The sequence below is a fragment of the Loxodonta africana genome, chromosome 1 (genome assembly GCF_030014295.1).
Source record: "Loxodonta africana isolate mLoxAfr1 chromosome 1, mLoxAfr1.hap2, whole genome shotgun sequence".
NCBI lineage: Eukaryota > Metazoa > Chordata > Mammalia > Proboscidea > Elephantidae > Loxodonta > Loxodonta africana.
In genome coordinates, this window is record NC_087342.1 from 159,814,009 (window position 1) to 159,840,735 (window position 26,727).

At 38.7% G+C, this 26,727-nt stretch overlaps 1 protein-coding gene and 1 pseudogene across 7 annotated transcripts in view; one reads left to right on the forward strand and one right to left on the reverse strand.

Moving 5' to 3' along the window:
• Window positions 1-26,727, forward strand: part of KLHL32 (kelch like family member 32) — a 171,632-nt gene that overhangs the window by 80,905 nt on the left and 64,000 nt on the right. For 5 of the 7 annotated variants that reach the window (XM_003404332.4, XM_023543695.2, XM_023543692.2 and 2 more), the window contains one exon: window positions 948-1,046. The exons of the other annotated variants lie outside the window; for them this stretch is intronic. In XM_003404332.4, the coding sequence (XP_003404380.1) occupies window positions 948-1,046 (99 nt within the window). The remainder of the gene's footprint in view (window positions 1-947; window positions 1,047-26,727) is intronic. 7 annotated transcript variants of the gene reach the window in all.
• Window positions 9,378-10,855, reverse strand: LOC100665176 (cysteine desulfurase-like; annotated as a pseudogene).

Genomic DNA, 26,727 nt, shown 5'->3' on the forward strand with positions numbered 1-26,727 from the left:
TGCTGATGGTCTTGGTCCAGAGACCATACTATGGTGATCACCGGGCTTGGAATATAGGGCAGCATGGCTGGGACACCACTAAAGGACTACTTATGCCTGGCAATCATGCATTTAAAGTGAATTTTGTCAACATGGCTATGTATTTTTCTCCAGCCATGTTCAGTAGCTCAAAAGATGGCAAAAGTAGGCAGATAGTTGGACTTAACAACAATAATGGGAAAAAAGAAAAAAACGAAGAATCAGTATTACTAGGATAATTGGAATGTTTTGCTTCGCTGTGATGCCTTTGCATTTTGAAAATAGTATTTGTGTAGCTTTTATTTTAAATAGAAAGGATTAGAGAACCTGAGACTGAGAAAGAGAAAAATGAAAGTTTGTGGCAAAAAGTTCACTGTTGGAGGATTTAGAAGTAAAAAGGGGGGTAATAGTTGCCTCCGGTCTTACATTGCCAAGAGAAACAGAAACCCCCTTTCCCTAAAATACCCGTTAGCCATAACATTTTTATGATCTACCAAAAACTAAAGTTCTGAGATATACTTTGAAAAAGTAATACATGGTGTTTTACATTTTATAAGATTACACCATTGGTTGAAACAGGTTGTGAAAATAACTACATTGAATTTTAAGACTGTAAGTATTCGTATTGTTCTTTGAAAATGTTCATATCACCTACAAAAAATAAGTGGTTTAGTGCAGAGCTTTACACACAGGAAATGAGACTTGGCTAATACAGTGAGGAGAGAACTTGAACGGTTAACATGAGTGCCTCAGCTCATTAATCTGAAGAAAAAGAGGAGGCCCGACTTCTATTTTAAGGAGGTGTATTAGTTCAGATATAATAGGTTAAGAAGAAATTTAAATATGGTGAAGTATATTTATCTGTTAGCAAGTATATATTAGTCTTTTGATGTAACTGATAGTTTTCTTTTTATTAAAAAACAAAACAGATTTTGTTGGAGCCAGGCGTGATCCAGGATGTGTTAGCTGCTGGCAGTCACCTACAGCTGTTGGAGCTTCTCAATTTATGTTCCCACTATCTCATCCAGGTACGTGAGCTTGCGTCCTGCTAGTAATATACCCACCACATTCCTTTCCCCTGCAGCCATAAGCTGTGCCCTACCAGCCGGAGCCCAGTGACAGGTAAAATGTCAGCCTAGCCCACTTGGAGGGGCTGTGGTCTGTGGGTACCATTTCTCCAGGACACAAGCTGAGAGGCAAGAGAACAGCAGCAGCTGTTGTGTCTTATCCCGGAAGTGGGCATTTCCCCCCACCCTCTGGGCATACCCCAGGTCGCCAGTATACTGGGGCAGGTCCTGGGGCAGTGGCACTGAGAAGGGCTCTGGTCTGGAGTGGTATTTCTGGTTGAGGAAATAAGTAAAAATGCATGAAAAGTTGGATAGTCATACAAGATTAATGTAACAGTAGCTAATATAAGACAAAGTCATATATAATTTAATTACCATGTAGATATCCCAGGCAGCGATGAATGATCTGTGCCTTCTTCCCCTGATTTGCTGGGATGGCCAGAAAAGTCTTCTGAGGAGACAGGAAAGGAAACTCCCATACACTGAGCACCTACTGAACGTTCACAGACGGTTCATGTTCAGTCCTCCCAACTTTGTGCATTTTTATATATGAAAACTCAGAGGTTTGAAGTGTACTTACCTTGCTCGCACTAATATAGCTGGTGGGTGACAGGCCTTCTGATTCCAAAGATCTTTTTTCCCCTTGGGTGAAAAGTATTTGGTTAGGTGGGAAGATATGGGACATCTTAGTTCTATTATTTTTATAGATAGTCAAGCACTAATTTCCTATTTTAAAATCCTCCCATTTCCCCCACTAGGATAACATTTACTTGCATTTATTGTAGCATTATAACAAAAGTAAAAATAAATTTGAAAGCAATAACAAATTCACCCAGTTCCATGTTATTCTTGTGCATGTGGCATTATATTAGTGAGTAGAAAAACCCTGTTTGTTTTCCAGCCCAACTTCTTTCTTTTCCTTCCTAATCCTTCCCTCTAATTCTAAATATGGAGTCCTGGTGGTGCAGCGGCTAAGAGCTAGGGCTGCTAACCAAAACGTTGGCAGTTCCAATCATTGACTTCTGTTACCTGTTCCCGCTTGAATAACATTATATAGTTTACAAAGCTTTCTATTGTATCATCTCATTTAATCTTCCCAGCAACTCTGGGAAATGGGAACCCAGTGCTTTCCAGGCAGACAGCGGCAGGAATGTCAGCCATGTTCACCTAAGTAGCAATTCAAATACAGTATATGAAATTTGTATCATTACCTCAGCACATTTCATCTAAGTGCAGATGTTTAGCTGTTTTTGTCTTATTTTCCTTTCCTTCCCCCTCAATACTGTTGGGTGGCATGGTAAAGCTGTTTTTAATCCCTTTCTGCAGGTAGCAAATGGAAATAACATAGAAAGGTTACAAAACTTCAGAGGTGTATGTTTGACTTGTGAAATTGAAATTATTTTCGTTTGATATTTCTACATCAAATATTACAGCTTAAGCTTTAAGCTTCATCACCCAATTCACTTTTTCCATTTCAGATAATAATCAGTGATATATGTTGACAAAAGTTTGCTTATAGTGCTAATTGTCATGATGCACACTATAAATGGGATGTGTGTGTGTATGTATGTGTGTGTTTCTATACCTATCATTTTCTGTAGCTGAGAATTCCAGATGGAGATCAAAAGTTTATGCGTATTTCCCCAACCCTATCAGATGAAATTGTTGAGATGCCATGTGACTTGTATACTTTGGAATTTGACTCTTGTGGTTCGTTATTTTGCAGAGACAAAATTGTGACTTGGGTAGAGAGATGTTTTGGGTACAGTTGCTATTACTGAGGCTGGTTGAGCAGTGGTTGACACTTTCACTTTCCTTTTCACCTGTATATTTTCATTTTTTTCTCTTATGTAACTTTACTTTTCCTTTTTATTTGTGATCATTGTAAGATGTTCAACTTGTAGAAGGAAACTTTGACTACAGAACCAAAACCATGTATATACAGGGATCTTCATTACTGCAGTCTTTTAAAAATATATCCCCTGCCTTTCTCTCAGCATTATAAAACCCCCAGACTAGATCAGTTGGCTTTGATATTTTGACAGTCTTTGATTTACTATTTTTTAGTATTATTGATCAACTGATTTTAAATTTCATATTGGACCTTTTGATTGAGTATATAAAAATAAATTTTTGTTGAAATAGAAAATTTCCAGTGCTTAAAACTTACCTAGATATTGTGTCCCATCAATCAAGACTAATATATTCTCCAACCTTGTTTCGTATTTTTTCCGTTTGGGAGAGTCTGAAACCATTCCCCTCACTAAGATGTCTGGCATTGTTTGGTTGTTCTCAAATCTCCATTATTTCTTTGGTTTCTCTGCCAGAGGTTAGGAAGGATACTAGTACCAGTTGGCGTCAAGTTGATTCCAACTCATGGCAATCGCATGTGTATCAGAGTAGGCCTGTGCGCCATAGAGTTTTCAATGGCTGAGTTTTTGGAAGTAGATTTCCAGGCCTTTCTTCTGAGGTGCCTCCAGCCTTTCAGTAAGCAGCCAAGCATGTTAACTGTTTGTACCACTAGCCCCTACTATAATACCCCCTATTATCTTTCAGTGCTCATTATAAAGCATGTCTAAGGAGGACCCCTTGGTGGAAGCTCCACCAACCTCAGCCTTGGCCTGAGGCTTCTTTGTACACACATGAAGGCTGCTGCTGCTGGACTTTGTATTGTATCCCCTGAAAGGGATGCATTAGGAAGCACTTGTATTACTGAAATTGTCTCTTTTTTTGTAGTTAGCTTAAAAAAAGTATATATATAGCTTACACCATTTTGTTCCACTGCTCCCAAATAGCATATTTTATTGTTTGATTAACAAATATTCTTTGTGTTCTCTGAGCATCACAGTCTTTATTATGATATTAAATGTACTGATAAGAAAAACAAAAACATTATGTAGACTTTTTGAACAAAACCACCAAAGTGGTGAACAAACAGACTTTGTTTGGGAGGAATAAACTTCTAGTATCTATTCCTAGGCAGCAGGTGGCAGTGTGAATCCACCAGAATTCCGTAGTTAATTTAAAGCAAAAATCAGAAAAAATGAAAAGAAAAATTATTTATTTGGCTACATGTTAGTCTTCTGACCCAATCAGTAAAAAAGTCATTATTCACACCACACTGAGCAATATGCATTGTAATTTTTAACAAATAATAGGAAACTGTTAATGTGCTCACAGGAAAGACAGTTTTGTCTTGGGCTGCTGTGGTCATTTATCACGCATTTTGTGAAATCACTCATTTGTTCTAATTTGAATGTAAATGACTCTAAGGTTTTACAAATAAGGTGACAGACTCACATAAATGTAATTGCAGGGTTCATCTCCCTCTTTTTATATATCACTCATTAGTTTATGAATTAAATACATCGTATTAAACCAGGGGCATGTCCAATGATGATATTGTAATGGCAAATTACTCTATGCTATTAGAGGTGTATTTTTTATTCATGGACATTAATTTGTCATTAAGCGGCATTAGTTTAGCACTTTTATGTGAAAGACGTGACCTGAAAGAGGAGACGTGCTGCTGTGATCTGAGAGGAAAGGAACACCAGCACTATGTATAGGTGGAGCGTTTCGTCACTATAAAGAAAACACAGAGGAGGGTTCGTTTGATTTTTTAAAAATTATTATTATTCGTTTTGTTTTCTGCTTTTACAAACATTAAAGATCAGCTTCCCCAGATTGAAGGCCCTGTTGTGTTTACCATGAGCACGTCTGGACTTCTAGTAAAGCTAAGCCAAAATTCTTACTATAAATCATGCAGAAGCCAAGAACGTACAGGGAGCGGGAGGGTGGAAGCAGTTTCCTGCTCTAAATCTCCATCTGTGACTGATGCTTATTAGTCATCCCTTGTCTTCATTTAGTTTTACACTAAGTGGGTTACAGGGAGAATTAGTCATTCTCCCTCTTCAGTGAAAGTACAAAGGTTGAAAGAATGTTATTGTCTCCTGAGGGTATTAGGAAGAATTCTGGATAATTTTTCTCCTTTAAAATTTTTTTTTTAATTCTTTTGCATAAACAGCAGTTTAACTGTTGTTGTACAAAGAAGGTGGTTTTTCTGCTTTCAACTTTGAGGTGCACTTGATCCTTGAAACAGCTTTGCGGATGTTGGAAGTAACTGAGCGTTGCTTTTGAATTATTTTCTGCACCGTTTAGTGTGGTTCAAAAATGTCTTACAAACCCCAGTTACACTGCAAGGCTCCTGAGAGCAGGGATCACGCCCTTCACACCTGTTTGCATCTTCCTTCACTTCACACTGCAAGGAGCTCAATCAGTATTTATTAGCTGAGGGAACGGATGGCGCATCCATTAGTTATCACTGTGTTTTAGAACTTGAGATTTTTATATTACAAGAAAAATATATCAGTAAGTCAGTCTCCATTACTTTTGCCTATTGAATAAATTTTTTTTCAAGTAAAAAAACTTTCCATGGGCATTGTATTTGGCATCGAGAATCTTATATACTTTCTAGTATTATAATAAGTTATCATTTTTAAAGTAATACTACAAAAAGTTATACCTTATCTTTTCTAAACAATATATTTTTATAATTTTAGTTACTAAATTAACAAATACCTCTTAAATACATGATAAATAGTGGATGTTTTTTTTTTTTTTCAGAATAGAATAATTTACTCCCAAGATTGAGAAGAAGTTATAACTCATGCTCGTTTTTCTCCAACACTGGCTCTTTTTTTTTGCACATTAGGGAAGACAAATGATTGTACCCACATATATATTTAATATGCCCATAATCAAATAACTAACTGTATGCCATTCCAGAGTTTACTAGAGTTAATAATCTTGTGTTTGGAGAAAGCTAAAGTACAAAATTTGGAAAATATATTATAATGGTTTAATCTTTTGGATTTTTTTTTTTTTAATCAATGAAAATGATCAGAAAGGGTGGAAATGTATCAGACCTATGAAATCATAGCTGACTATTAATTACTTGTTCAAATCAAGAGTATTTGCTATCTAGCATGGGTAAACCGGACTATGATATTTGCCAAATATCGTTAATATTTGGCTCTGAAATGTATAGTAAGATCTTTTAGCAGCCATTTTAGGATCCAAACTAATTTTTTTCATATGCTATTATACATTATGTAATATTAATATTATGTATTAATATTTGGAAATTAGGGTAAAAAGAAAATCTATATTTCATTTGAAATATTAATCCTCCACCCACCCTCCATCTGCAAATATGTCTACCTGTAGTTAAATGTCTGCCCTCCTTAGCCTTTTAGGTTCTTCCTCCATCAGTCACCTCCTGTGTTTCCTGTGGTTTTTATTTCTTGCTCTCCACTGGCACCTTTCTTTCCCGTTCATAAATGGAATTAATTAAGATGGGACATTACCCCATTACCCCATCCTTCTCCTTTCCTTCACTACCAAACTGTAGTCAGTATCTGCATTTCCTTACCTTGTATTCAGTCTTCAACCAGTTGAACTCAGTTCTCTGTCTTCATCGCTCCCCAAAACTGCTCCAACAAAGGTCACCAAAGCCTTCTAATTGTCCAATGCAGCTGGCCTTTTATAGTACCTTAATGTGACTGCTTCGCAGCTTTTGACACTGTTAGCTCCATTCTTTCCCCTCTCTTCTCAGGACTCTCTCCTAGTCCTCCTCCTATGTCTTTTCAGCTCCTTGATAGTCTTCTCTTCCTCTATCAACTCCTTGAATGTCTGTGGAGCTGTCTTCTGCTCACAGTCCTTCCCCGACTTCACCTTTCATGTATCTGTATGCAAAGGATTATTTTATCCTCGTCTACTCCCCTGAATACTCAGCCTTTTCTACTTGATATTTCACATGCAACTCAAATTCATTTTGGCCCAATCTCACACACTTGTTCCTCTTCACCATTTTTGTTAAGATACCATCATCCTTTTAGTCTCCCAAGCTAGAAACTTGTTGTAATCTTAGAATACTCCGTGACTTAATGAGTCCCATCAAATTTTATTGATTTGACCTCTTAAAGATCTCTCAAATGTGTCTTCTCAAATATGCTGCCTTCTCTTTATCCTCATTATCATGGACATCATTCAGGTCTGATTTATTTCTCCTAGACATTCCTGCAATAACTCAACTGTACACCCTGTCGTCTTTTCCAGTGCTAATCAATACTTTACTGTACAATCTTATTTATCGGACCTACGAAACAAATTCTTTCTCTAAAATCCAAACTGACTCCCCATGTCTTGGTTGCAGCCTTGTTTTCCAACCTTGCCCTTTCTCTTTCCTGTCTCCCTAGTGTGCTCTATTCTTCCTGTAGCCCATGGATATTTGTTTTGCCATCTCTAGGCCAACTGCCTAGGCAGCTTTCCCTCTGGATATCCCACGGGCACCAAATGTTCACAAGTCCTTTTTGAGCACGAACCCAAACTGGAAACTCAGGAGTCATCCTAGAATCTCCCATGTCCTTGTATGCCACATACACTCTATCACCAAGACCTTTCAGCTCTACCCCCTTAACTTTTTAAATCTATATCCTTCTTCCTATTTCTATTATCACTCTTTTAATTCAGATCATCATTACTTATTTCCTGGACTAAAGAAACTTCCTGCTAACCAATGAACCTGTTTTCACTCTTGCTTCACTCCAATATCTCCTCCAAAATTCTGTTTGATTGATTTTAAAAAAGGGTTCTTTTAATCCATGAAAAATTCTGTTTAATTGAAACCTCCTTCTCCATGGATTATTCTTCCCTTGCTTTGTCACCTCATCAATTCTCGCTTATCCTTCAAGTACTTGACTCATGTGTTAGCCCACTTGCCAGAGTTGCCTGATCAATCCACCCAGTTGAAAATTGGATTTCCCCCTCCTCTTTAATTATGGGCAGTCTTCTGGAGTGCTGATCACACCATATTGTTAGTATTGATTTACTTATCTACCTCCCATTTTATTTTCCTGTACATACAGCCTGGAGTCCTGGTGGCATAGTGGTTAAGAGCTTGGCTGCTAACCAAAAGGCCAACAGCTCAAATCCACCAGCCACTCCTTGAAAACCTTACGGGGCGGTTCTACTCTGTCCTATAGGGTCGCTGTGAGAATCAACTCAACGGCAACAGATTTATTTATTTATTTGGTTCATACATACAGCCTAGTATACAATGTGTAGCACATGGAATGTGCTCAGTACATATCTATGGACTGTTTTGCAGAATGAATGTTTTCCCACTTCAGCATATGTTATTCCTTTTGCCTGGAAAACCACACTCTTTGGTGTATGGGAAACTCCAGTCATGAACCAGATTTAATGTCAACTCTTCAGTTTTTACTTCTGGCCTGGGCAGATGACACGATATACAATGGAAATACTTTAATTCTTTCTAATGGAACAACAGGATGGTTTGACACAGTGGCTGCAACGATGGGTTCAAGCACAGCAACGATTGTGAGGATGGCAAAAGACCAGCCAGTGTTTCATTCTATTGTACATAGGGTTGCTATGAGTTGGAACTGACTCAATGGCACCTAACAACAACAACAACAGCAATGGAACACCTTATTTCCTCTTTGGTGATAGGTCTGGGATTATGGTCAGAAGAAGGATTATGGTCAGAAGTAGGATTAGAGAGAGGAAATCCAGATTCTCAATTGCTCATTCATTGATGGAAGTCAGGCTAACATTGGTTAAAAAACAACAAAAAAAGTTGTTTTTGTTTGATTGTTTTTCTTTTTTTTTTTCCCAAGTGTGCCTTCCGCTTTGCCCTGAGCCTTTTATAAAATTCACAGAGCAAATAGAAGGTGAATTTATTTCTCCAATCTGTAAATTAACAAATTTTAAGGAAAGAAACATAAATTGTTTTAATAATTGGTGGAGTCACATAGATGTTTCTAGCTCTGTTAGGTAAAAAGAAAGAGGATGAGAACAAAAAGGAGATGAGCCTTCTAAGTAACACACTGCTCGGTCTGCAATCAGTACAAAGAAGTGGCCTTTAGAAACATACAGAAGATTAAATCTCAGTTGATTATGTTTGTTCCTGAAGGATCCAATCCAACTGAGTACAGAAGGTGACAACGCAAAAGTCTGTGTAAAGCACTGGGGTCCTAAAGAGCCTTCTTCCTGTTTCTTTTACTCTCTCCTCACCAAGGACACAGACATGTCCCGCAGCAGTATCATACCAAATGTCCCTACTACTTCACAGTTACAATGCCCACCCGATGTAAGACCAAAGGAAGACTTCTGGAGAGAAATGGGGTAATATTTACCACCAAAGGAGCTGAGGCTGGGAAAGATAGTTTTCTCTCTTGGAGGTGAGCTGATGCCTAAGTCATTGAGGCTATAGCAATTCTGGTTTGAACATGGAACACCCTCTGGGTATAACAACATGCCTGGTGTGTATGGATCAGTGAGGCAGAAGAGGCTGGGCCCACACAAAGTGCCTACTCTTCTAGTGTTGAGTCCACTTGATGCTCTTGAGGTCAACGCCATCCTGCACCATCTCCCACAGAGGGCTCATTTCTTGAAGATGCTTCACGGGCTGGATGCACGTCTCCAATGTGTAGTCCACTTCTTCCTCTGCAGTGAAGCAGCCAAAGCCAAACCTGATGGAAGAATGAGCTAAATGCTCATCAGTGCCAGTTGCTCTAAGGGCATAAGAGGGCTTCAGGGAAGCAGAGGTCCAAGTGTCCTCTGAGAATAAGGTGACATCCTTGAGTGCCATCAGCAGACTCTCCCCTTCCACGTATGCAAAGTTGAGCTTGATGCAGCCTGGGTAATGATGCTCAGGGTCCCCATTCATCACCACATCTGGAAGGCTCTTCAATATCTTCGGAGTCAGTTAGTCTGCTAACTTTGAGATCTGCTTGTGGTCATACTCCATCTCTTGCTGTGTCACTTCACACACAGCCCCTGCCCCACCACCAAGGGTGTGGGCTCTGTCCAAGACCGCATACCCCACTCCTAATCCCTCCACTCTGCAGGGTCTCCACATGCACACGAGGCCAGTGGTGAATGTAGATGGCACCAACCCTTTTTGGACCATAGATTTTGTGACCACTGATGCTCATGAGATCAATTTTCATGTTGATGTCATGTGGGATTTTTCCAATGACCTAGGCAGCATCGGTGTGGAAATATATCTTTCTGGAATTGGAAATTCACCCTATTTCCACAATGGATTGCTTCACTCCGGTTTCATTGTTCACAGTCCCGACCGAGACCAGACTGGTATCTGGCTGGATGGTAGCCTCTAGTTCCTTTAGGTCAATGATCCCACTCTTCTGCACTGGCTGGTAGGTGACCTAGAAGCCCTCAGCTTCTAGTGGATGGCAGGAGTCCAAGACACATTTGTGTTCAGTCTGGGTGGTGATTAAGTGCTTTTTCTGTGACTTACAGAACCTAGCCACCCCCTTAATTGCTGTGTTGTTGAATTCAGTAGCACCACTGGTGAAAATGATCTCACAAGGGTCGGCCCCAATCAGAGATGCTGCTTGCTGGTGAGCATGTTCCATGGCTGCTTCACTCTCCCAGCCGTAAGCATGTGTCCAGGAGTGTGGGTTCCCATAGTAGTTGACTGCGTAAGGGAGCATGGCATTAAGGACCAGGGTCCAGAGGAGTTGTAGCTGCACATCCATATAGAGAGATCGCAGCACAGACTCTACCTGTGGAGCAGGGACTGTATCTGAGGGAATAGCCAACTGGGGAGTATGATCCATAATACGTAAGTGCAACCCCTGAATGGGTGCCCCAGACTTCAGTGCAGGAGCCACAGTTAAGGCCCTGGCCGCTAGCCTCCAGGTGACTCACAGCAACATGGTCTAGATGGCAGAGTCCTCTGCCCAAAGCGGCGACCTGTTTTTTTTTTTTTTTTTTTTTTTAACTTATATCCACAGAAGTGCAGAAATGATAAGCAGTGACTGGCATCAGCTTTTACCGGGTGTTTTCTGGTAGTTGAGTTTGGCTTTGGAGCCTGACAGATAGATATAAGTTCATATACCAGAGCTATGTGACCTTGGGCAAGTTACTGAACCTTTTTGCCCTTCACTCCTCATCTATAAAATACAGTCATGGCATCTTATAAACAATATGTCTCTTAGAGGTATTGGGCAGTTAAATGAGATAACGTGTGCAAAGCACCCAAAACAGTATCGTCCACATAGTAGGTGCCCTAGAAACCAGGGCCAGCATAATGGAGTGCTTCACTTGAGAATTCCTCTATGAATTCCACAGTTATCTTCCCTCATCCCTTGTCTTCCCTCGTTCCCAGATTGTCAGTGACTTTGCTACGTACTTCCAATCAACATATTGGACAAGTCTGTTCCTGAAAATTTCGTAGATAATCACCATTCTGAAAATGCATTTTTTTTTCTTTCAGCCACTTCTTTTTGATATTATAAAAATGAATATATTGTTTCTAAAAACTGATTAAATGGACCTTCACTTTCTCCCTGCTTCTGAAATTCACAAACATCATACTGAAATTGTGCTTTAATAAATAATAAAACCAATGCTTTGGTAAAGCAACATATTAAATGATATTGATGCTTTGTAGACAAGATGTTTTGTTTTCTTGTTTCCCCTGCTCTTCCTGTAAGTAAAATGACTACCCCCATCCTCATACACAGAATCCAAGAAACAATTGGAAAAGTGTTCCATCTCTAGCTTGAGTACATAGTGGCCACTTAGAAACCCATGTTGTTTTGGTTCCTTCAGCATGTACCGTGAGAGTTCCCAGTGATAGGACTTTTTTATACAGAAGTTGCATGGTGTCCTAAGCTCTCCAACAAGGGGAAATAAAAACAGCGCACTTATTTAAAAAAAAAAAATTTTTTTTTAATTATTCCTTATCAGGAGAGCACTGTCCATGCATCCTTCCGCCTCCAGTCATCTTTCCTTTCTCTGACTTTCCCTCCCAGACTTCTACTCCACCCCATTTCCCACTCTCTATCCACAAGTGTCCTTAAGAGCAGCCTATCTAAGAGGTACATGCTATTGCCCTGAGAAATGACTGTTTGTCTATGTCAGTAACTCCCCTCAGGTACCCTGGCCTCAGCCCCTTCGGGTATGAGAGGCTGGCACCACACAATTTTACAGCAAGAACATATTTATGTAGGTTAGAGTTATTCCTTTCTTCACATAAAGGCATACTCCACATCCGAAAAACCCAAACCTGTTACCATCAAGTTGATTCTGACTCATAGCGACCGTATAGGACAGAATAGACCTGCCCCATAGGATTTCCAAGGAGTGGCTGGTGGATTCAAACTGCTGACTTTTTGGTTAGCAGCTGTAGCTCTTAATCACTATGACATGAACATACATGGTAATCACCCGGACGGCTGATTATAACGGTGTTGGGCCCCATTCTCCCAGTTTCTAATTCAGCAGGTCTGGGTTTGTTTTTTTTTTTTAGGGGGGGATGGGGCCCAGCAATCTGCATTCTGAAAAGTCCCAGTTGATGCTGACGTTACTTGTCTGGAGATCACTGTTTGAAAACTCTAGATACTTTTGACACACTCCTCCTCGTCACGTACCTGCTTGTTAAATCATGGATATTTAGTTTTGAAAGTGTAATTGCAGTTACATAAATTAAACTGGTCCTAGTTTATACTTATAAAATTTTGATATTATGTATCTTTACAGCATCCAAAATATAGAAGATGAAATGCAGATCTGAAGCAAAAAACCTCAAATCCCTACTCTTATTGGAATTAATGGTTAGAACAAACAGTCTATGTAGATAACTAGCAGATAATTGAAAGACCACAGAACTGGGCTTATTTTCAGCATTCTCTGACTTTGTGGGGTTATATATTATTGTTGTTACGGTGTGCCTTGAATCGATTCCTACTCATCGCGGTCCCATGTGACAGAGTAGAACTGATCCATAGGGTTTTCTTGGCTGTAGTCTTTGCAGAAAAAGATCTTTAGGTCTTTTTTCCCGTAAAGCCACTGGATGGATTTGAATCGCCAGCTTTCTGGTTAGCAACCCAATGCTTAACTGCTGCACCAGCAGGGTATATATGTACTAGAGCTAAGTAATGAAATATATAATAATTACCTATACACTATACCATTCTTTTGAAAAATTTTAGCCTGCTTCTGGCTCCCATAGTCTTTTCAAAAAAGAGTTTGTGTTTATTGAAACTGTAGTTTTAAAACCCTAGTTACCCAGCTAGGCTATTTTCAGTTAAAAAATTATATACTTTAATTTCTCCTATGTAGTCCATAATTCAGTGGTAAACTCCTGATGTCCCATGACAGCATAAGTAAACTTTTGTACAGCATTTTGCAGAAAATGGTGACTAGGTCTGGAATTATTAATTGTTGATGATGATTATGTCTGTGTGTTTCCTTTCCACCGGATTTCCAGCTTACTGAAGACTTTTCTAAAGAACAATATAAAATTATTCATGAGCCTTGGATATTATGCATACAATTGATTATGAAAATGTACTAGTAACCTAATTGTAGAATTCCTCGGTTACCCAGCACAAAAAAAAAAGCCCAGCACAAATATACTTAAATAAACCTTCAAAGCCTCCAAAAATAAGAGCATGTGGAGTTTTTTTAATGATTTTTTTTTTTACTTTTATTATTTATTTATTTAATCTTCATGGACTCCTGGTTTCCTTTTATTCAGTGCATTGTAATCCATTACAATCACTATTTATCTATTTTTTTTATTTTATTGTACTTTAAGTGAAAGTTTACAAATCAAGTCAGTCTCTCATACCAAAATTTATATACACCTTGTTTTTTTTTTTTTTTATATACTCCTAGTTGCTATCCCCCTAATAAGACAGCATACTCCTTCCCTCTACTCTCTCTTTTTGTGTCCATTCGGCCAGCTTCTGACCACATCTGCCCTCTCATCTCTCCTCCAGACAAGAGGTGCCCACATACTCTCATGTGTCTACTTGATCCAAGAAGCTCACTCTTCACCACTATCATTTTCTATCTCATAGTCCAGTCTAATCCCTGTCTTAAGAGTTGGCTTTGGGAATGGTTCCTGTCTTGGGCTAACAGAAGGTCCAGGGACCATGACCTCTGGAGTCCCTCTAGTCTCAGTCAGACTATTAACTCTGGTCTTTTTATGAGAATTTGGGATCTGAATCCCACTGTTCTCCTGCTCACTCAGAGGTTTTCTGTTGGTTCCCTGTCAGGGCAGTCATAAGTTGCAGCTGGGCACCATCTAGCTCTTCTAGGTCTCTGGCTAATGTAGTCTCTGGTTTATGTGGCCCTTTCTGTCTCTTGGACTCATAATTACCTTGTGTCTTTGGTGTTCTTCATTCTCCTTTGCTCCAGGTGGGTTGAGACCAGCTGGTGCATCTTAGATGGCCACTTGCTAACGTTTAAGACCCCAGACGCCACTCTCCAAAGTGGAATGCAGAATGTTTTCTTAATAGCTTTTATTATGCCAATTGACTTAGATGTCCCCTGAAATCATGGTCCCCAAACCCCAGCCCCTGCTATGCTGGCCTTTGAAGTATTCAGTTTATTCAGGGAAATTCTTTGCTTTTGGTTTAGTCCAGTTGTGCTGACCTCTCCTGTATTGTGTGTTGTCTTTCCCTTCACTTAAAATAATTCTTATCTGCTATCTAATCATTGAAAACCCCTCTCCTTCCCTCCCTCCCTCACCACTATGTAACCTTCAAAGAATATTTTCTTCTCTGTTTATTTTTCTAGTTCTTATAATAGTGGTCTCATACAATATTTGTCCTTTTGCAACTGACTAATTTCACTCAGCATAATGCCTTCCAGATTCCTCCATGTTATCAAATGTTTCACAGATTCTTCATTGTTCTTTATTAGTGTGTAGTATTCTATTGTATGAATATGCCATAATTTTTGTATTCATTCATTCATTGATGGGCACCTTGGTTGCTTCCATCTTTTTGCTATTGTAAACAGTGCTGCAATGAACATGGATGTGCATTTATCTGTTCATGTAAAGGCTCTTATTTCTCTAGGATATATTCCAAGGGGTGGAATTGCTGGATCCTATGGTAGTTCTATTTCTAGCATTTTAAGGAAGCACCAAATTGATTTCCAAAGTAGTACCATTTTACATTCCCACCAGCAGTGTATAAGTGTTCCAGTCTCTCCACAACCTCTCCAACATTTATTATTTTGTGTTTCTTAGATTAATGCCAGCCTTGTTGGAGTGAGATGGAATCTCATTGCAGTTTTGATTTGCATTTCTCTGATGACTAATGATCATGAGCATTTCCTCATGTATCTCTTAGCTACCTGAATGTCTTCTTTAGTGAAGTGCCTATTCCTGTCCTTTGGCCATTTTTTAATTGGGTTATTTGTCTTTCTGTAGTTGAGTTTTTGCCACATCATGTAGATTTTAGAGATCAGATGCTGATCAGAAATATCATAGCTAAAAACTTTTTCCCGGTCTGTAGGTAATCTTTTTACTCTTTTGGTGAAGTCTTTGGATGAGCATAGATTGTTGATTTTTACGAGCTCCCAGTTGTCTAGTTTCTCTTCTGCATTGTTAGTAATGTTTTGTGTACTCTTTATGCCATGTCCCTATTTTTTCTTCCATGGTCTTTATCATTTTAGATTTTATATTTAGGTCTTTGACCCATTTTGAGTTAGTTTTTGTGCATGGTGTGAGGTATGGGTCTTGTTTCATTTTTTTGCTGATGGATATCAAGTTATGCCAGCACCATTTGTTAAAGAGATTGTCTTTTCCCCATTTAACTGACTTTGGGCCTTTGTCAAATATCAGCTGCTCATACGTGGATGGATTTATGTCTGGATTCTCAATTCTGTTCCATTGGTCCATGTGTCTGTTGTTGTACCAGTACCAGGCTGTTTTGACTACTGTGGCAGTATAATAGGTTCTAAAATCAGGTAGAGTGAGGCCTCCCACTTTGTTGTTCTTTTTCAGTAATGATTTACTTATCCGGGGACTCTTTCGCTTCATATGAAGTTGGTGATTTGTTTCTCCATCTCACTAAAAAATGTCGGTGGGATTTCTATTGGAATTGCATCGTATCTATAGATAGCTTTTGGTAGAATAGACATTTTTACAACATTAAGTCTCCCTATCCATGAGCTAGGTATGTTTTCCACTTATGTAGGTCTCTTTTGGTTTCTTGCAGTAGTGTCTTGTAGTTTTCTTTGTATAGGTCTTTTACATCTCTGGTAAGATTTATTCCTAAGTATTTTATCTTCTTGGTGGCTACTGTAAATGGCATTGATTTGGTGATTTCCTCCTCTATGTTCTTTTTGTTGGTGTAGAGGAATCCAACTGATTTTTGTACGTTTATCTTGTATCCTGATGCTCTGCTGAAATCTTCTATTAGCGTCAGTAGTTTTCCTGAGAATTTTTTAAGGTTTTCTGTGTATAAGATCATGTCACCTGCAAATAGAGGTACTTTTACTTCTTCCTTGCCAATCTGGGTGCCCTTTATTTCTTTATCTAGCCTAATTGCTCTGGCTAGGACATCCAGCACAATGTTGAATAAGAGTGGAGATCCTTGCCTGGTTCCCGATCTCAAGGGGAATGCTTTCAGACTCTCTCCATGTAGGATGATGTTGGCTGTTGGCTTTGTATAAATGCCCTTTATCTTGTTGAGGAATTTTCCTTCTATTCCTATTTTACTGAGCTTTTATCATGAATGGGTGTTGAACTTTGTCAGATGCCTTTTCTTCATCAATTGATAAAATCATGCGATTCTTGTCTTTTATTTATATGCTGGATTACATTAATTGTTTTTCTAATGTTGAACCATCCCTGCATACCTGGTATGAATCCCATTTCTTGGTCATGGTGAATTATTTTTTTGATATGTAGTTGAATTCTGTTGGCTAGAATTTTGTTGAGGATTTTTGCATCTAAGTTCATGAGAGATACAAAAAAAAAAAAAATGCAAACACATTGCCATCGAGTCTCCTAGCGACCCTATAGGACAGAGTAGAACTGCCCCATAGAGTTTCCAAGGAGCACCTGGTAGATTTGAACTGCTGACCTTTTGCTTAGCAGCTGTAGCTGTTAACCATTATGCCACCAGTGTTTCCTCATGAGGGATATAGGTCTATAATTTTCTTTTTTTGTGGTGTCTTTACCTGCTTTTGATATCAGGGATATGCTGGCTTCATAGAATGAGTTTGGGATTATTCCGTCCTTTTCTAAGCTCTGAAATATCTTTAGTAGTAGCGGTATTAACTCTCCTCTGAACGTTTTGTAGAACTCTGCAGTGAAGCCATCCAGGCCAGGGCTTTTTCTTTGTTGGGAGTTTTTTGATTACCTTTTAAATCTCTCCTTTTATCATAGGTTTATTTAGTTGTTCTACCTGTTTGTGTTAGTTTAGGTAGATAGTATGTTTCTAGGAATTCATCCATTTCTTCTAGGTTTTCAAATTTGTAAGAGTACAATTTTTCATAGTAATCTAATATGATTCTTTTAATTTCAGTTGGGTCTGTTGTAGTATCGCCCATCTCATTTCTTATTTGGCTTGCTTCCTCTCCTGTTTTTCTTTTGCCAATTTGGCCAATGGTTTATCAATTTTGTTACTTTTTTCAAAGAACCACCTTTTGGTCTTGTTAACTCTTTCAATTTGTTTTTCTATTTTCTCTTTCATTTAATTCTGCTCTAATTTTTATTATTTGCTTTCTTCTGGTGCCTGAGGGTTTCTTTTGTTGCTCTCTTTCTATTTGTTCAAATTGTAGGGGTAATTCTTTGATTTTGGCCCTTTCTTCTTTTTGGATGTGTGCATTTCTTGATATAAATGACCTCTGAGCAGATTTAGCTCAGTCCCAAGGTTTCTGATAGGAAGTGCTTTCATTCTTATTGGATTCTATGAATTTCTTTATTCCATCCTGGATGTCTTTATAACACAGTCATTTCTGAGCAGGGTATTGTTCAGTTTCCAAGTGTTTGATTTCTTTTCCCTGCTTTTTCTGTTATTGATTTCTACTTTTATGGCCTTATGGTCAGAGAAGATGCTTTGTAATCTTTCAGTGTTTTGGATTCTGCTAAAGCTTGCTTTATGACCTAATATGTGGTCTACTCTAGAGAATGTTCCATGTGCTCTAGAAAAGAAAGTATACATGGCTGCTGTTGGGTGGAGTGTTCTGTATATGTCTGTGAGGTCAAGTTGGTTGATTGTGGCAATCAGATTTTCCGTGTCTTTATTGAGCTCCTTTCTGGATGTCCTGTCCTTCACCAAAAGTGGTGTGTTGAAGTCTCCTACTATTATTGTGGAGCTGTCTATCTCACTTCTCAATGCTATTACAGTTTCTTTTATGTATCTTGCAGCCCTGTCATTGGGTACATAAGTATTTAATATGGTTATATCCTCCTGGTAAGTAGTCCCTTTAATCATTATATAGTGTCCTTCCTTATCCTTTATGGTGGATTTAATGTTATAGTCTATTTTGTCAGAAATTAATATAGCCACTCCTGCTCTTTTTTGATTGTTTTAGTTTGTTTGTGTCTCTAAGGCGTGTCTCTTATAGGCAGCATATAGACAGATCTTGTTTTTTAATCCATTCTGCCACTCTCTTTATTGGTGCATTTAGTCCATTTACACTCAGCGTAATTATGGATAGGTATTTTTTTTTTTATGAGTTTAGTGCTGTGATTTTGATGCCTTTTTTGTGTGTGTTATTGACAGCTTCTTTTTCCCACTTAATTTTTTTGTGCTGAGTAGTTTATCTTTATATATTGCCTTTTCCTCTTACTCGTTGTTTTTTTTCTGCTGAATCTTTATTTTTTTCTTGTGTTTTATCTTGATGAGTAGGATTGTTAGTCTCCTTTGTGGCTACCATGATATTTACTCCTATTTTTCTAAGTTTACGGTTTCTTCATTTTTTTTAATTCTTTTATGTGATTTTTCTTCAAATATATTGGTGCCAAGTGCTTTATCTTCAACCTCACCAATTCTGCCTTCCACTTGCTCAATTCTACTCCTCTGACTTTCTATCGAGTTGTCTAATTTTGTAATTTTATTGTTAATCTTCTGAATTTCTGATTGCTCTCCTCCTATGGATTCTTGCAGCTTATTAAATTTTTCATTATGTTTTTGAATTTTAACTTTTTGAATTTTAATTTTTTGTAATTTTTAATTTCTTCAACTGCTTTATCTGTATGTTCTTTGGCTTGTTCTGCATATTGCCTTATCTCCTTCCTAATCTTGTTTCTGATGTCTTGAAGAGTTCTGTGTATTAATATTTTGTATTCTGCGGCAATTCCAGGAAGGAACCTTCACCCAGAAGATTCCCTGATTCTTTGCTTTGAGAGTTTATTGAGGGGATCATGGTCTGCTTCTTTATGTGATTTGATGTTAACCATATTGTCTTGGAGCCATCTATAAGTTATTGTATTAGTTTATATTATTTTTGCTTACTGCAGCCTAGCTTCTTGCTTTATTTTGTTTTGATATGCCCAAATAGGTTGCTTGAGTGAGCTAGCTTGATTATTTTCGGCTTCGAAGCTCTATTGTCCTGTCACCAGGTGGCTAGAGCTGTTATCAGATATATCAACCTAGGAGTCCATTCACTTTTCTTGTATGGATTCAGCTCAAGTGTCCAGGTAGCTGATCATCAAGTGTGTGGTACAGGCTCTGTCCTAGAGTCTTAGAGGGGCAGGGGTGATTGGTGTAGGTACCGGTGTCTGGTTCCAGCAAGGGGTCACACTCTGAACAAGGCAGGGGCTGACAACCATCCCCCTATTTTCTGTGAGGAAAACATATCCCTATTTCCTAGAGCACACAGATGGTGTTCTACAGATGGACCATGGGCACCCAATGCTTTTGGTTGTAAGGACTGGGAGGTACCAGTTATCCTTGGACCCCTGTCACAGGTGGCTGGGTGACCTGAGTAGAGCTACCAGTCCTTAGGCCCCTGATGTGGGTAGGTTAGGACCCTGTTTAATAGGCAAATCAGCGTCAAACATCAAACAACCACTTTTCTACTGCACAGCTGAAACAGTTGCAGTTTGCCGACAAGGGCCTATTCTCCTGAAATAGGTCCACACAGGTCCATGCAGGGGTGAAAGGTATTAAAGTCCATGGACCATTTATGCCTGATCAGGAGCCGCTTTGCTCCTGAGCACCCCAGGTTAGTGGAGCTGGCAAATTATCTTTTCACCCAATTGTGAATTTATTCCTTCTTCAAGGCCACGAGAATGGCTCTGAGCCCTCTCAGGCCCAGGGAAATCGACAGCCACTGAAGCTGGCTTGGAGGCTGGTGGTGCGGTGAAATATACGCAAGTACTTAGCTTTTGTTCAGAGCGCCGTTGTTCTCTGGTTCCGGAGGTGTGAGTAGGCCGTGTGGCTGGCTGTTTCTCCCTGAGGAAACCGCGGCCAGACGCTACTACCAGCCTGCTGCCATCATTCCCGGGAATGGTGCCTGAGGGATCCCGGTGATTCAGGTCCGGCCACTCCTATGCGCTTCTGAACTGTTTCTCCCTCCCCCTGCCACTCAGACCATTTTCTAACTTTGCCTTTGATTTTCAGGGCTCCTAGTTTGTCATAAATATAATCATTTCACTTGTTTTTTTTGATCTTTGTTTTAAGAGGGATTGCCGGAAGTCTCTGCTTCTCTACCATCTTGGCCCTGCCTCCTGTATTTTTTTTTTAATTGCTACTAATACTTTCTTTTAGCTTAATCAAACTATGCCATGTGCATATTTCTATCAATATATGAATATGTGGTTACCTACTGTTGTCCAGATATATGTGTGTACATATATATTTATAGCTTTCTCTATATTTATATGAAAACCCTGGTGGCGTGGTGGTTAAGAGCTACTGCTGCTAACCAAAAGGTCAGCATTTTAGGTCTACCAGGTGCTCCTTGGAAACCCTATGGGGCAGTTCTACTCTGACCTATAGGGTCTGTATAAGTCAGAATCAACTTGACAGCAACAGATTTGGTTTTTGGTTATATTTATACATCTAAAAAAATCTGGGTTTACATAATTTTGTCATGACAAGTAATCTAGCCTCCATTGTCAGTGAATTGCTTTTTTTTTTTTTTTTTTCCTTCTGTAACAATTAGATTTTATCCTAACAACTGGAATATAGGATATTATGGAGAAAATTCACAGGTCTCTTTGCATAATAGTATACAATAATACTTCTTTTTCTATGTGATTCATCCCAAGGCTGTTAAAAGGTTTAGGTTTTTGTTTATTGGTTTGTTTGTTTCAATATGTTCCAAAGGGTCAGCCCCTCTCTGCGCATCCTCACCAATACCCTTCATGTTGCATCCTTTAGTCCTGTAGTGCAATCCTTTTCTGAAGCACCAGGTTGTATAGTCACGTAATGCCTTGATTTATAACTAGGTTGTAATCCAAATAGGAAACAGGTGGAATCACAACTGGGTATGGTGCCTTGGATATTAATGGCTTGGCTCACCAGTGGAATTTCTAAATCTGCGTATACTTTTTTTGGTCTTAATTATGCATTCATTAAAAGGTTTTATACCCAGCAGAATAAAGTAAATATTTTTTGATCTCCATAGTGTGCTTCCAGACTGTAGATTTGCACAGCAGGGGCTTGATAATCTGAATAAATTGTATTTCCCCAAGGAGTTTATCTTTCAAATAAGGTCATAAAGAAATGCAGCTCCCCCATTCTTAGATTTCTCTGTGTGCCTTTTCTGCTCTGTGTAATATAAAGCGTGGGAACCAGAGTGTGTTATAGATAGTCATACATATCCAGTATAATGTCTCAGTCTGTCCTCCTTGCTTGTCTCTGGTGAAGTATTAAGTACAAAAGAAATGAATGATTTAACAAATCATAAAAAAATTATTTTTGCTGATATTTATAGAAAAACAAAGTCTGTATTAGACATTCAGTGTTTTCTTCCTTTCACCCAGTGTATGGAATCTTCAAAGCTATAGTTTAAACACTGTCAAGAGCATTAAAAAGCAGGGGGTAAGGGGTGAATAATAATAATAATGATAGTGATAGGTGTGTTGAGCACCTACTTTGTGGATTGCACTTTACATACATTTTTGGGAGTCCTCCTCACAGATCTAGGGTGTACGTATCGCTTTTCTCATTTTTTAGATTAAAAGAAAAAAAAAGATTCCAAATGATTAAGCACTGGGTGAGGCCATCCAGATTGGTCAGCTTCAAATCATGTGCTTTACCCACAATTGCAACTAATGCCTTGTCCCCGTAACTTATGACCTTGTGAAGGAGACAGGGAAAAATGTAATATTATGAACCCAAATATACCTGCATAGTTGAACTTATAATTTATATGAGTCATAAAGAATAAGATATCAATGCACTGATATTGAGTGGTAGCCTAAGAATGGCAGACAGTTATGACAAGGGCAGGCAATAGCTCTTTTTTTTTCCTGTCTTCCTGGGCTGCCATATTTATTTCCAGTGTTGCTAACATTCTAGGCATGTTCCTTATTTAAACATTTTTAGAGGAACAGAAGAATCTATGTTTTACTGGAAACTAAGAAGAAAAGCAATGAAAGTTGAATTTTTAAAAGTCTAATATTTTCTCTTGCCTACTCAGTGTCCATCAATCAAAACTTACCAAGTAGCCACTATGTGAAGAAATGGATGCAGATGCAAAGTAATAAAAATAGAGTCTGCACCTTTATGCCAGCTGGGGAGAAAATATGTGACTGTGAGTTTATTGGGGTATTTGAAATAGATTTGGGGGTGGTAATGAAAAAAAAAAAGGATTCCTTGACTTTCAGAGCAAAGGGTGACCTTTCATTTAGGGGTGTCCTCAAAATATGAAGTAATGCCAATGTTCTATATTACAACTTCAAATTTCATGTATGCTATTACACAGTATTACACAGTGGTCATAGAAACACCAATATGTCTCCTGACCAGCTTTTTCTATAGGTAAAGCATTGGTGTACAGTAGCTGAGGTGACATTTTGAAAGGGCCTTAAGTGAAGGACATCAATGATCATAAATGAATATCATAATTATAATAATGAAGCACGGCGTTATTAAAATAGCTACATCTCTTGAGTGTTATTACCCAGAAAAATCTGGAATCCTATTCACTTTGGTAAATTGTCATCTTAGAGGAGGGGAAAGTTTAGGAAATCAAAATGGCATTACTCTTCACTTTGAAAGCTAAGTCATAGTTTTCCATACTGGTATTATATGATGTTGATGCTAGATTTTGTTTTGCAACTCAGCGAGGTTCTCAGAAATAGATGAGGCAATAAAAGAGAGAACTTCTATCAAGGCCATGTTTTGCATGGATTTCCTTGGTATTAAAACATCTCTATTAGACTTTTCATCTTGTTAGTCTAAAAAAGATTCCTATATTTGAGTCAGAAAATTCATGTGGCAGATTTTGGGGGACAGTCTACAGTAGATGGAATAACAAGTGTTTTCTGTGTTCTATATAATTCCTGTATCAGGGCCATGATTAAACTACAGGCTAGATGGGCAGATGATTATAGACAGAGTCCATGTGCACCCCAGGGTACACATGGGTGTGACTAAAACAAAGATAGGCTGCATATTAGACTATAGATCATTGATTCTTTACTTGTATCACTGTTAATAAACACCAAGACATGTCTCTTGGCTGTAACATATATAAACTAGGCTGTGCATTTGTGCAGTGAATATGCAACCACTAGCTATAAGGCTGGGGCCCCGATGGCACAATGGTTAAGAGCTCAGCTGCTAACCCAAAGGTCAGCAGTTTGAATCCACCAGTTGCTCTTCGGAAACCCTATAGGGCAATTTTACTCTGTCCTGTAGGGTCGCTATGAGCCAGAATCTACTCTACGGTAATGAGTTTGGTTTTGGTTTAGCTATAAGGCTAGATGTTAACAGATTTGGTTTTGGATTAGCTATAAGGCTAGATGTTTTTCTCCTGTTCAAGACAGTATATGAGAATGCAAGTGAGTCAGGATGGCATTATTTCGGGGATAAGTCTAAATCTGCCTAAATTATTGGATAAAGTAAATCTTAGCTGAAATTTGGTCCTTTATTAAAACAAACAGTGGCCACCGAAACAATTCTGACTCTTAGCAACCCCATGTGTTTCAGGCTAAGGTTTTCAGAGCTGTGATTGGGTGGAAGTAGATCAATAGATGTTTCTTCCCATGTGCCTCTGTGTGGATTTTAACCGCCAACCTTTCAGTTAGTAGCCAAGTGCTTACCCATTTGTGCCACCCAGGGCAAACACTTGGTAAACAAACCAAAAACTCACTGCCGTTGAATTGATTTGACTCATGGCAACACCATGTGTTAGAGTAGAACTACCGCATAGGGTTTTCCTGGTTGTAATCTTTATGGAAGGAGATTGCCAGGCTTTTCTTTTGTGGTGCACCTAGGTGGGTTCAAATCACCAACCGTTTGGTTAGCGGCTAAGTGAAAACCGTTTGCACCACCCAAGGAACTTTTATCCTTTATTCTGTTGAAAACCCATTGCTGTCAAGCCGATTCCAAATCATAGCAACCCTATAAGACAGAGTAAAACTGCCACATAGGGTTTCCAAGGCTGTGATCTTTATGGAAGCAGATTGCCACCTTTCTCCCATGGTAGGTTTGAACTACTAACCTTTTAGTTAGCAGCCAAGAATTTAACCACTATGCCACCGTGGTTCCTTTTTTGGTCCTTTATTAAAAAAAAAAAAAAAAATTTTTTTTTTTGGACCTACTTAATTGAGATGCGTCTCATAATCATTGGCCAGTCACTCTGCTGCAGATGAGAACATCCCAAAGGCCAAGGCACATCATGCTTTTGCTACATCCACTGGTTTGGGAAGATTGGTAGAGGGGCCACAGGGATTACCCACAGCCCCCAAACGGCCACACTTCGTCTCACTCATATCCTCACAACCTGAAAATTTGCCTTGCAAATATAATTACATTTGAATATAACCTAAAATAAAGCAATATTTTCTTTTCTCATGCTTTCTTTTCCCTAACATATTCAGTAGTTAATGTTGGGAATGCCCATTTTATGACCTATTTAGAGCAGCAAGCCACACAGAAAAACTGAATTTGGAGAATATATAGAATTTAAGAGTTCTTGAACTTGGAAAAATGGTATTTATTCCAAAGCTTATGCAGTATAGGGGACACATTTTATGGCTCTTCTTCTGTTATTTAACTTGTCATTCACACTAGAAGAAACGAATAGAGGGAAAGAGAAGCAAAATAGCCCTAAACCAAAGGAAAATAAATATTGTTTAAAAATATTCCCCAAAGAACAACAATGCATGCACCATAATTCTGAATAGAAGCTAAATTTCAAGTGAGAAGCAGTGTGACAGAAATGAACCCTTTTTAGGAACAAAAAAAAAAATTTCTTTTTTACTGAAGAGAGTTTCTTGTTGCTGAGCTAGAATTTTCATTCAAAACCGCTGCCTCTACCTGAATATCTGGGTTTCTAAGTCACAGAATGTAAGTTATAATTAGGATGAAGTATCACTTGAAAAGTTATAAAAATTATTTAATCTTAGTAGTCAATGATGGTGGGAATAATCTCTTGGACTGAAAAAGAATTTTTGGGTGGAGTTTAATATTTTTTTCTCACTGTAGAGCTATTATATTGTACTTGTCCATGAGCACTTTGAACTCTAATCATTATTACTCATTTTCCCACTGGGAAGACTGAATGACCACTGGCTTTGACTTTGTGTGTATATGTAGAAAGGCCAGAAAGACAAAGAGAGAAGGCAAGGGATGTCAATGAGGTATGACAAATGGCTCAATTTGGGTTCAGATTGGATGGACATGTTCTATTTTGCTTAATTATAAGTGAACAGAAAAAGCACATGGATGGTCTTTCATTAAACACATGTGTATTGAGCATCCACTCTCTGTTAGATACTAGGGACATAAGGAAAAGTAAAGCACAGTCCTTGCCACAGAGGAGCTTAGAGTTTAGCAATAGAGCTATAATCCTAGGACATTTGAAGTGGCAAGGGCTGTAGGAGAAATCTGCACGAGCAGGTTGAGGCACAAAGGAGGAAGTGGTCAATTTGACAGAACCACAGGAAGTTGAAAAGGTAAAATGGTTTGGGTGGATATTTCATACAGTCATTGATTCAGCAAACCTGGCCCTGTTCTAGGCACTTTCTAGGCACTGAGGATGCAGCAGTGAACAAAACAGGTAAATCCTTCCTCCCACAGAACTTACCTTTTTGGGGGTTAGTGGGGAGAGGTAAATACGTTATAAACAAGTAAATACACGAAGTAATTGCAGATCTCGATGAGTGCTAAAAACAAATAAAATGGAGTAAGGGTGACATGGAGAGGAGGGGCTGTATGGGCTATTTTAGATAGGGTCAGCAGAGAGAACAATGGAAACATAATTCATATACGTAGACTATTTTTTTATTGTGCTTTAGTGAAAGTTTATAGCTCAAGTTAATTTCTCATACAAAGATTTATGCACGTACTGTTATGTGACATTAGCTGCAATCCCCACAATGTGACAGCACACTCTCCCTTTACACACCAGGTTTCTTTCGTCCATTTAATCAGTTCCTGTCCCTTCCTGCCTTCTCATTCCGCCTCTGGCCTGGAACCGCCCATTTGGTCATGTGTATCTGATTGAACTAAGAATCACTCTCCTCGCGAGCATTATTTTTTGTTTTATAGTCCAGTCTAATCTTTGCCTGAAGAGTGGGCTTCAGGAATGGTTTTAGTTCTGAGTTAACAGAGCGTCTAGGGGTCATAGTTTTGGGGGTTCCTGTAGTCTCTGT